Here is a 12,756-nt window from a genome sequence, read left to right as displayed (position 1 = left end):
AATCAATTATGCAAAGTGGACAGACTTAGATGGAGGATAGGAACTGCGACTGCGTTATGTTGAATCAAGGCAGATATTTTGTCTTCTAACAGGCCACCTACATACCCCTAAGACTCACCATTACAACCGGATGTGGCTGTATATTTGCACATCCTGCACAGCTAAACAGACACCCAAAGTCACATGGCAACACTGAAATTATAGGAAAAATCAAAAATTATATAAAATCATATTATTGTTAGTATCCATTTGAAATACTTTAAATTCAGAAATTATTGCATGCATTAATTATTGCGAGCATTTATTATTGGGATTGTTGGACTATCGACACAAATGTAAGTTTAATAATTGTGATTTCAGGAAATGCTGCATACAGAAAATGCTATCAAAATTTACAATGCAAGTTTTGTATATTTATTGACACCATGCAATCTTGTAGCAATTTTCGCACACAAAAAAATTCACAAAAATTTCTGAATTTACAGTAAATCTTTAAATGATTCATGACTAATTCTGTTTTTTGAGTTCTTGCACATTTTTTATTTTGAAGGATACAAAAACAGATTTATTTGATGAAATTTTTTATATCACATTGCCTTTGATCATTCTGTCCATTAAATCATAAACTAATACCACTTGAATAATCATTATACAATTGAATGTTTATAGGATCCAACAGATGATCCAGCTGCAGTTATGTCCCCTGTTGCCAAAGATGGAGATGTTTACCCAGACAGAAGAATATCTGTCTCAGCATCTAACTTAGAGGTAAAGTACTATTTATTAATACCGGTCTACAATATATAGTTTATCCCATATTTATGTATTTTTGAGTGATTGGGTTTATTTTTGTGTTTAAATACAATAAAAAAAAATGGATGAGTTCCTTATTTTCTACAATTTTTTGGAAACTCAAGTATCTCAGCTTATGTTTATGTAAAGGGAGAGAATATTAACAAACACTCCTGTTAGTACTGATGCACATGTAATGTGGCAGATTCCTTTGACTTGCAAGTTTAACTAAAGATGATGCTGTAACATTAATGTATTGATTTCATTTAAATACATAACTATTTCTGTTTTAAGTTTCATGAGTTAGAAAAGATTCAACACATGTATGATATACACATGTTTTTAAAAATTTAAATGAATAAATTTTGAACACTTAACTTTTCATTGATAGAACAGGAAATATAATAACAAATTTTAAACTCATAAAATCTGACATGAATACCATTTTATTTCTTTTATGTATAGCCTCCTGGTACCCCAGGTCTGGATATATCTCACCATGAACATGAACTGGAACTTCTCAAGAAACAAAAAGATGATGCTCTTGCAGAGGAAATTAAAACTACAAAAGCCGGTAAGTCTGTGGGACACTTTTGACAAGTCATTGCGGAAGTTGAATTTAAAATGTTATCATGTAAACACTTAGATATTGAAGAACTTTGATTTTACCATACATAATCAATTGGATTTTGAAAAAAATTGTAAATAAATTGTATGTTTATGGATCTATTTTTATGCCCCCGCGTTATGACCCCGTGGTGGGGGCATTAAGTTTTACCCTTGTCCGTCTGTACGTACGTACGTCCCAAAATTTGAAAGATTGCAAAATTTTTAGTTTCCATTCTGTAACTTAAGTTTGCCCCAACCAAACATTATGAAACCTATACACAATATTCATTACCACAAAACTAAGATCAAGTACAAATTTTTTGTTTCCGTTTTCTAACTTTAGTTTGCCTCAACCAAATGTTATGAAACTTATACACGATGCTTATTACTACATAATACAGATTAAGTACGAAATTTGGTGACGACACTTTTACCATTCTTGAGTTATGTCCCTTTATAAACATAAAAATTGCTGAATTTTTTGTTTCTATTCTCTAACTTTTGTTTGTCTCAACCAAATGTTATAAAACTTATACACAACCGTTCTAGAGTTATGCCTGTTTACAAATAGAAAAATTGCTGAATTTTTAGTTTCTGTTCTCTACTTAATGTAGTGTCAACCAAATGTTATGAGACTTATACACAATGCTTATTACCACAAAACTCAGATCGAGTTCAAATTTGGGTAGTGTCACTTTTACCGTTCTTCAGTTATGTGCCTTTATAACTATATGATATGCAAGTGGGGGCATCATCTGTGTCCACATGTTGACACTATCCACATTTATTTGCTGACAGATGTGAGCCACTGCCTATAAATTATTTTAAATACTTTTAGTTAAAGATTTATCATTCTCTAAAATTTCATATTCCTCAATTCCTTTCCAAACTAAAACATTTTTCTGTAATTCTTTTGCTCTGTCTGCAGATAAGAGAATTTCTGGTAATAATTGTTTATTAAATGCATATTTACAGATAAAAAAATTTATTTTGTTCCATTTGACTTTCTTCAAGTGTAATTTTGACCTTTGGACTTACAGAAGTTTCTCCAATTTTGGTTGTAGGGCATGTAGGCATTGGAAATTCTTATTATCCCAAACCATATAATTTTATAAAATAATTGTTTTTGATTAGACATAATTTTGTATTATTACTTTGTTATTTATAACAGCTTTGGATGCCATGAGAAAGGCATATGAAGAAGATTTGGAAGAAGAGAAGCAAAAATACAGAGATGCTCTGAAATCTATGTTTACTGATGATTTTGTGGAAGAAATAAGGAGACGTCATGAGTATGTATACTTTCCTTTGATTTGACATGGATGAAAACACATTAGATATAATAGAATTTGTGTTTCAGGAGTACAAAATAGGTGAAAAAAAACATCCATCCTATTTATATATATATATGAAAATAAAGGGATGTGGTACTATTGCCAATGAGACAACTATCCACTAGAGTACCGGTACAAATGAAGTTGATGCAAGGAACTATAAGTCACCACATGGTCTTCAACAATGAACAAAACCCAAACCTTTTGGTGAGACAAGACAAAATTTGAAACAATTTAAGAAAAACCAAGGGTCTGATTTATAACATTACAATGAATTTACATGTGTTTCACATCTGATTATAGATCTTAGATTAAAAAATTATTGTTAAATAATACAAGAAATGAATATCCAAACTCCCATTCTATTTTACAAAAAAATCAAAGTATCATAAGAACCTTGCAATGTATATTTCATTGGTGTTGTATGATGTTATGTTGATATTTATTTTAGGACTGAAATGAGTAAAACAACAGAAGAATTGAAGCAGTTAAGATTACATTATGATTCAAAATGTGAAGATTACAAAGTTTTAGAATCTAAGAGTGGAAATACAAAGGCAGCTTATGAAACTCACATTAAACATCTAACAACCAGGTAATGTTAAACAACTAGATACCATGTTTGAAAGCTCTAGATATCTTGCTTGAAGTTATAGATATCTTGTTTGAACGTTAGTTCTAGATATCATGTTTGAAAGTTCTAGATATCATGTTTGAAAGTTCTAGATATCATGCTTGAACGTTAGTTCTAGATATCATGTTTGAAAGTTAGTTCTAGATATCATGTTTGAAAGTTCTAGATATCATGTATGAAAGTTTTAGGTATCATTATGAAAGTAATAAAGAATTATAATACTTGCAAAATTACAATGTTAATTTTTAGCTCACCTGGTCCAAAGGGCCATGTGAGCTTTTCTCATCACTTGGCGTCCTTCGTTGTCTTTTACCATTTTTTTTCATTTTTGCCTATTATCTTGAAAACTATAATAGATAGAGAGAAACTTCAAATTGCAAAAATGATCAGCAAGATAGGTTCTACAAATAAATCTAATTGTCGAAATCGTCAGTCAACTCCTTATTAGAGTTATTGCCCTTTGATGTCGATTTTTACCAATTTTTTGCTTTTTGTCATATATTTAAAAATGATAATAGATAGATAGAAACTTAAATAAGCAAAAATTATCACCAAGACAAGATCTACAATTAAGACAAATGAAGGAAATTGTCCAACAACTCCTTACTGGAGTTATTGCCCTTTAATGACAATTTTTACCAATTTTTTTTTGCGTTTTGCCTGATATGTTCAAAATTGTATTAGATAAATAGACACTTTAAATCACAAAAATGATCAGCAAGGCAAGATCTACTAACAAGTCAAATTTTGCCGATATTGTTAGTAGACTGTCACTCTTTATAGGAGTGATTGCCCTTAAATGAGGATTTTTTTTACCCTCTTTCGTGTTTTGAGCAAAAACTAAAGAATATAGAGGGACACTGAACAGACTAAATGATCAGCAATACAAGATCAACAAAACAGAGATTTTTGTCATGAATTCTATTCTTGTCTACAATGTTGGAGAGTGTCCTTTGTTGAATATGCACATAGACCAAGGTGAGCGACACAGGCTCTTTAAAGCCTCTATTTTTCCTAGAATCTTGACAGAGAATACTGTACAAATGCACATAGCTTTCCTCACTTATTTAGAAATTGTCATGCAAGTTTACATTTTACCGTTTCTTCAGAATAACGTAAATTTATAAATTATTGAGTGCATTTATTATTGCGATTATTGAAGAATGGACAAAAATGTGAGATTAATTATTGCAATGTTCAGGACGGTCGGCATTCAGATATATGTATCAGATATCAGAATGCGAGTTCTTATTATTGCAATTCTTACCCAGTCGCATAATTCACATTAATGAAAGAATTCCAAAAATTTCTGAATTTACAGTACATATACCTTTTTTCCACACAATGCTTAACAGCATAGAAACCTTTTGAAAGTATAGACAATTCTAAGATTTATGAGTAAGGCAACATTTTTTTCATAGAGAAAATTCAAGTATTTTAATAAAGAGAAAACAACAATTTTAATGCACTATAACTAAAGGATTGTAAAAAAAATGCATTTTATTGTTAAATGAATTGTTTTTAAAAGGAAGGATTAGTTAGGAATTGCAAACAATTTTGACGGTGTTCACGTAAAGAATGGACTATTTTTACAAAATTTTCTGAAAAAAAGTTGTATTGTTTTATCACTTGGTACATAAAAGTTATTTATATCAATTATTAATTTCATATTCAGCAATCAACAATTGAACGACCTTGTAAATGAGGAGATAGGAAAGTTAAAGGACTTCATAAAGGACAGAACTATGGCCACTGTGCCAGGAAATGCTACCATAGAAGAAGAACTATATGATGCTCAGGTAACCTTATCACAGAAGGTCACATGATATAAAAATGTTTTCATTGACTGTGATCCTTATAAAATTGTATTTTAAACACCAGTTGTGGAGTTAAAGTTTGTTTCTATAGAAACAGTACTCACATACTAAATCTGTAAGTAATATGCTGTAAACTGAGATTAAAAATCACCATTCCTTTGTCCTCAAATAAAAGATTTTGGTTCTGCTTTTAATGAAAATATTTTTAGCGCAAATTTGCAATAAAAAGTGACCAGACTAAGTTAGTAGGATTAATATGTGTTACTATATAGGAAACATCTCCACATGTACAGAAATGCATTGGAGGGCTGTAGGAATGTAATAAATCAGAGATGCTTTACACAGGTGTATAAATGATAAAAGTCTCAGTAGAGAGAGATGTTATACAAGTTTTTCATGAAATTTCAGATAATGGTAAGAGTAAAGGATGCTGAATTACAGAAACTACGATCACAAACAAAGAATTTACAGAACAGTTTGGATAGAAGTTCTGAGGTTAGTTATTTTTATTGTTTAAATGACTGATTTATAATGTCACATCATTTTGAAGAGTGTGATACTCAGTTTGAAGTTTTCAAGTTATTTTTATGCCCCACCTACAATAGTAGAGGGGCATTATGTTTTTCGGTCTGTGCGTGCATTTGTTCGTCGTCTGTCCCGCTTCAGTTTAAAGTTTTTGGTCATGGTAGTTTTTGATGAAGTTGAAGTCCAATCAACTTGAAACTTAGTACACATGTTCCCTATGATATGATCTTTCTAATTTTAATGCCAAATTAGAGTTTTTACCCCAATTTCACGGTCCACTAAACATAGAAAATGATAGTGCGAGTGGGGCATCCGTGTACTATGGACACATTCTTGTTTCGGCCAAATATGGCAAAGAATTTTTGCATTATTACATTACATATTCATTTAAAATGTTATTTTTTTTCTTACTTTTTCTTATTTGAGAGGTAGAACAAAAGAAAACAGTACCTCTCTTTTTTTTGGATCCCATGTTTTTTAAGCTGAATGTGATATTTTTGTGAAAAAAAATTTATTACTGGAAAGTCTTTTGATAGTACTCTGATGTTAGGTCATGAGATCCATTTATCACAATAGTTTGTTCATTTTTGTCTCATCAGCAACTTGGCTTTTATTTGATATATATTATACAAAGGACATTCTAATTTTTAGGTTTGTAAATATACCCTACACAGGGTTAAATATAAAATTTAGAGCAAGCAAATATTACAACAACTTAATCCATATTTTTCATTGATAGGAACAACGTGTTAGCATGACACAATATTTCCAACTAAATAAGAAATACCAGGAGTCCCAGAAACAGTTAAAAGAAATATTAGAAGAGAAACGCCAAGAGGAAGCTAAATCATCAAGATCCTTGCGTAGAGGTATGTCATTACTATTTTTTGGAACTTATAAGCGTTTGTACCAGATAAGATAGCACTATGATGAAGAGAATAACACAATATATATTTTTTTTTTTTTTTTTTTAATGTTTAGTAAAAAAAATTTCTTCAAGCATTCAATCTATTGCATGGAATTAGGAAATTTCATTTAAAAAAGCTTTCCTTTGTGACGAAAAATTAAAAACTTAAATGACAGAAATCTTTGGATTTTTTCGCACATGAAGTGTGAGTCTTTGATGCATGCTATAATATACGATTGGTTTATTTTCCAGCTCCATCCTTTCACCATCGTGCTAGAAGTCCCAGTCCCCAGCCTACAACTTCTCCTAATAAAAAGGATGCTGCTGAACATCATAGTAGAGATTCACATCGAAGGAGACATATTGATGCCAGAGGTAATGTATTATACCAAATCCTGTGTATTTTTTCAATACTGAAATAAATGATTGTATTAATGTTTAATGTTTTTTGTCGTACAGTATAGCTATATAATAGAAGTTCCTTTTTTTTATTAAAAAAAGCTACTCTTTTAAATCTACACCATTCAATTACTTCATAAGTTTCCATTGACCATTCAATTACTTCATAAGTTTCCATTGGAAAAAAAAAAACTATTAAAGAAAAGAAATTGCAGATGAACACATTTAGGTTCAACTTAATCATGTCTGTGCTACATGATTACAGATATTAAGTGTAGTTATCAAAACAATACATGAATATATGAAATGTTATTAATGAAAACTATGAAATTTTAAAATCATATTGATTTTAAAGAAACACAAAACCATGATCAAATGAATTAAAGATAAAAAGAAAAATTGTCCTCAAATCATAACACAGAAATACTTTAAAAAGATGGAGCAACTTGAAACCCATAAAAAAATGAACTCAGGTGCTTTTGAACATTGAACAGGTTCTGCTCCACTAGTGACACGTCATGTTGTTAAATACATGTAAAAATTTGGTTAGACAGCTTAGATTTATATACTCTAAAAAGGTTATTTTTGTTACTAAAATTAGAATAGATCATTAAAAAGTATCAAAGTGTAGATATTTAAAAGCAATATTTTTGTTTGTTAATGTATTATTGTTACGTTTCAAGTTTACATTTCATTTTGGATGTCCTGACAAATCTAGTTTTTATTTCAGACTTACAGGTTAAAAAGTAGTCTCTATATTCCTATAACAATAACTTCAAATTTGTTTGTATTTCTTTAATATTTTTATCTTTGTGCCATGTCAAACTCATAACTCTTTCTTCCATTTCAGACTTAAAAAGATCAAAAAGTAGTCCCTCTATTCCATATGTATTTGATGGTCGCCCAGTTGGAAGTCTTGGGAAAAGCAAAGATTTGAAGAAATTAACTAGATCTCCTAAATCCTGAAGAGATTGTTTGTTCAGCAAAAGAGACTATAAAAAGTTGTACTTTGTGGAAAAATCTTTATGCCCATTTCATGCCAAAACATATTTGTCTTCCTTTAAATTATTTTTGTATCACATAAAGACCATTAGATGAATCTTCCAATATGAAATGGTTAGAGCAAAAAATTACTGCCAATCATTTATCTACCATTAGATGAATCATTACAGTTTTACCTGCAATATTTTGACGAGAAAATGTTGGATGATTTTTTTCTCACATTTGATCAACCATACAGTCCATAGCCGTACAAGTTTCTTATGCCTTATGTTTAGAAAATATTTACAAATTTAGTTGTCAGCTGTAAAATTTTGGACAATAATTGTAATTCCATAGGTTGTTTACAAAACCTGAGTACAAAATGAAATGTTGTTTGAGTACAGATGCAAGATGTTTTTCAAAAATGTACAAATTGAAAAAATAGGAAGAACATTGTCTGACATTGTAAAATTAAGCTTGGAATATCCACAAAACTGGAAACTTTTCAAACATTTTTGTTTTTAAGGTTTTTGGATAATGATAGGTTGTTAATTGTTAGGTTGTAAAAGTTTAAGACAACGATTCACAAATAACAATACTGGAAAATATTTTATATATATATTAAAAGGATTTGTATAAAAATCAAACTTTTTAGTTATATATCGATTGTTCAATAATAAGTTTTGTCATGGGATTTTTTTATTGTATGAAAAAGCTGAAGTCTTATAAATTATTTTTTTTGTCTCTGGTTCAATTAGCTGTTATATACCACTCTCAAGCTGTATAATAAAGAAAAGGTTTGTAAGTTGTTTTTAAAACCGAAACTTAAAAATTCAGAACGGTCATGCATATTAATTATGGTATTTGACATGTGATCATGTTTATTATAAATATGCCATCCAGTGAAAAAACTGATTTGCACTTAAAAACAGTAATAAAAGGTACACAAATTGATATAACTAAAAGTAAGATTTATTCTAGAAGTTTATATCTACTTATTGTTTTATTCTTTTTTTCTCACAGAATTGCTAATTAAATTAAATGCATACCTAAATAACCAGCGCTTTATAAAGCTACTGTATACTTAACTAAGATTAATATTTTTTGCACTATGACAAAAGTCTTTAACAGGACTGAACCATTGCAGGTGATGGGCAATTAACCAAAAATTAGGGTGGAAACATCATATATACTTATTAATATATTACATATTTTGATATTGCTTTTGATGTGAATTGTGATAATTAACCAGTGTAATATCAATACCACATAGATCTGTTGCATATTATATTATGTAATACCATATCCTAGACACCTTTACATAGAAGTATTATATTGAAGTTAATCATCTTCTGTATTTAGTACCATATGCTAATCATGTATTATATTGAAGCTTATCATCCCCTGTGATCTTTAGACAAGTCTTTATAGCAAATTGTAAATGGAGTCTGCAATACAAAGTTGTCCATATTGTAAATGGAGTCTGCAATACAAAGTGGTCCATATTGTAAATGGAGTCTACAATACAAAGTGGTCCATATTGTAAATGGAGTCTGCAATACAAAGTGGTCCATATTGTAAATGGAGTCTGCAATACAATGTGGTTCATATTGTAAATGGAGTCTGCAATACAAAGTGGTCCATATTGTAAATGGAGTCTGCAATACAAAGTGGTTCATATTGTAAATGGAGTCTGCTATACAAAGTGGTCCATATTGTAAATGGAGTCTGCAATACAAAGTGGTCCATATTGTAAATGGAGTCTGCAATACAAAGTGGTCCATATTGTAAATGGAGTCTGCAATACAAAGTGGTCCATATTGTAAATGGAGTCTGCAATACAAAGTGGTCCATATTGTAAATGGAGTCTGCAATACAAAGTGGTCCATATTGTAAATGGAGTCTGCAATACAAAGTGGTCCATATTGTATATTGTCAGATATGAAACACATGTTTTCTTGCATTTGGTCAGTTGCGAGGAGAATTCAGAAGAAGATTTGTAACATTATATATATAAATATAATTGTTTTGTAAAGAGAATCATTAGGGGGTGGGAGTACTTTATAGAAATTGAGTTGTCTTTCTTTTACAAGAAAAAAAAGAAAAAAACCTAATTAGTCTTACTTTTTTGTTAGGAAGAATTATTTAAAAATTGGTAGCTGCCAATATCAAAATTACCTTTGGTAACATTTATGTCAAAAATAAACCTCAGTTTTGGTGTTATGTATGAGTAGCATTGCTTCAAACTGCTTCCCATTCTTTGAAATAGTTTTTACTAAAACTTAGAATACATCTGACAAATCACAAGACAATATTAATTATTTTTTAGAATAAAGTGTGTCTTCTTAACCCTTTTCATGTTACCTTTATGCGTGCGTGTGCGGATAATAGTAATATGCATGTAGATTTTATATGAAATTTGTTCCATTTAAAATCCTTCATGTATATCAAATCAATGTTTTAAAGTTCTTTGTTCAGTGTTACTGAATTATATGTGTTAATCATTGATCTAAAAAGTACCAAATCTCTCATCTTCTCAATTTTTTCATGTATTTTATGATTCCATTTAAATGATTTAAAGACTTGTAAGTGTATACATACCTACATGTATGTGCATTAGTGTGTTGTTTTTGTTATATGTTTATGGGTTGTGTGTATATGTAACCATGACAATTAATCTGTCCATTATTTTACACCATATCATATTTTTTTATAGATATTGTGATCGTACTATATATAATCATGTGTAATATATATGATTATTGTGCCTTTTTATTCAGGAATCTAGCTAGAAGTTTATTATTTAACCCTTGAATGTGAATTGTTTTGTTACAAAATAACAATTAAACAAGACTGTTAATTTTGTCTTACAAAATAACAACTAAACCAGACGATGGAATATAACCAAGATGAAGTTGGTTTTTAGTGTATAGTATAGAAAACCAAACATGTATATTCATTATAGGATTTTTGAAGTCCCTTTGTAGATGTTTAAAAAATAATGAAAAGCTAATGATCTTGTACTTAATATACTACCTATTAATTATCAAATACAGATTTGTTTAAAAATTATGACAAAAATTATGTCAACAAATTATTAGAGAAACCAGTTATTTACAATTTTTTTTAGAAGTTATAAGTTTTCATTCACATAAAAATTATTGATATTTATATTTACCTTTTGTTACCAATATAAAACAGTTATTTAGTAATAACCAATGTATATCTTCATTGCTACAACCATAACTGGCATGGTCTAACATTTGAAATGAGTTTTGGTGCAGACTTCCATATGAATAAGGTTTGCTTTTATATAAGCGAGAAAGGTTGTTGTTTACAAAGTTATCTGTTGTTGTAGTACGTTGATGTGAACAAAGATTTGTTAGTCAGTGCTAAAGTAAACATATTTATTGAAAGTTTTAAATTAAAAACAGATATTTGTGGGTTGGGTAATAATTTTAAAGTCTTTAACCAATTTACAGCCAAATATTTATACAATACCATTTTTATATTAAAATTAATTTAATATTTATTGTTGTCTTTATTTGTACTTCTACCGGTAATACCTGTTCACCAAATATATACCTTACTATTAGCTTTAATTGAGGAAACGATATAAAAATTATTTGCATATTATATTTTAGGTGGATTTCAGTGTCGTTTTCATGTAAATATGCAGTATTCCTCTTGCAAATCATATAAAATTAGAATTTTGAACCAAACAAACAAGCAATTTACTCAAGTCAGAAATATGCATTTTGTAAAAAATAATCTCTGGCAGGAGTCAACAAAGAGCCATTCATGAACTAACATGCCGTTTAGATTAAAATAACACACTTTATCAGTTTATTTTTAGGCACAAAAGTTAATGTGGAGTATCAAGTCTCTTCTTTTTTTAAAAACCACTTGTTTTGAAGGAAAAGCAAGTAAGAGAAATCTTACAGAATTTGTAGGAGCAGGGTCATGATGTCCCTAGTAAAAGCAAGTGTTGGTCACATCACTTGTAAAGGTATTGCTTACATTAGAACTGGGTAAAGACACAACAGTGTAAAAATAGGTAATCAATAATTATAAAGAACTCTTCACTTTCTTGAATCTATTAAACCATATAGCAATAACAAAACTTTTTGAAGCAAATAAAATTCCAGTGTAAAAGTCAAATGTAGTTCATAATTGCATTTGATTAACTAGGCTTGCATCCCAAATGCCTCATTACATGAGTTCAGATTAGACTGTTGAAGAAACAAATGAGAATGTATAAAAGTAGTTCTGTAACTGTATATGTTCATCCCTGCACAAACTGGAGACCAAGTTTTTGATTGTAGAACATTTGTTTTTATGAGAACTAAATTTACACATAAACTTAACCCAAGTCAAAGAAGCATGAAATGTAGGTCATAAGACTTTTTTATTGGCGGCTGTATTACACACAATGTATCCTTATACCAAGCGTTATGATTGGAGGCCACTTAGTATTGTAGAAATAGCCTTGACATTCAAAGTCAATTAAATGTGTAATTTTATCTATTTTTTTATTTGAGTGCTATACTTCTCAAGATGCTTCCTTACACTTAAAGTTATTCATTCTAGATGTATATTATGAATTAGTACATGATAACTGAACAGTGACTGATCACTGGAACATGAAATTGAGGTTAAGAATGACATACTTCTACAACAAAACTTCTGCTAAGTATTGTTAACCTCTCATGTACAGTCCTTAGTAACTGATTCATCAAATAGAAAAGAAAGGATATG

At 29.6% G+C, this 12,756-nt stretch overlaps 1 protein-coding gene across 4 annotated transcripts in view; it reads left to right on the top strand.

The window, feature by feature from the left end:
- LOC127708636 (uncharacterized) overlaps positions 1-11,530 on the top strand; it is a 62,036-nt gene extending 50,506 nt beyond the window's left edge. For 3 of the 4 annotated variants that reach the window (XM_052213671.1, XM_052213670.1, XM_052213669.1), the window contains 9 exons: positions 670-768; positions 1,258-1,366; positions 2,573-2,693; positions 3,187-3,330; positions 5,045-5,168; positions 5,595-5,681; positions 6,451-6,580; positions 6,871-6,993; positions 7,868-11,530. In XM_052213671.1, the coding sequence (XP_052069631.1) occupies positions 670-768; positions 1,258-1,366; positions 2,573-2,693; positions 3,187-3,330; positions 5,045-5,168; positions 5,595-5,681; positions 6,451-6,580; positions 6,871-6,993; positions 7,868-7,983 (1,053 nt within the window). In that variant the 3' untranslated portion in view covers positions 7,984-11,530. The remainder of the gene's footprint in view (positions 1-669; positions 769-1,257; positions 1,367-2,572; positions 2,694-3,186; positions 3,331-5,044; positions 5,169-5,594; positions 5,682-6,450; positions 6,581-6,870; positions 6,994-7,867) is intronic. The other variant, XR_007985334.1, reaches the window with a different exon arrangement.
- The last annotated feature ends 1,226 nt before the right edge of the window (positions 11,531-12,756 follow it).

Source organism: Mytilus californianus, unplaced genomic scaffold (assembly GCF_021869535.1).
Source record: "Mytilus californianus isolate M0D057914Y unplaced genomic scaffold, xbMytCali1.0.p SCAF_7, whole genome shotgun sequence".
Taxonomy (NCBI): domain Eukaryota; kingdom Metazoa; phylum Mollusca; class Bivalvia; order Mytilida; family Mytilidae; genus Mytilus; species Mytilus californianus.
This window is presented reverse-complemented; position numbering and strand designations above follow the sequence as displayed.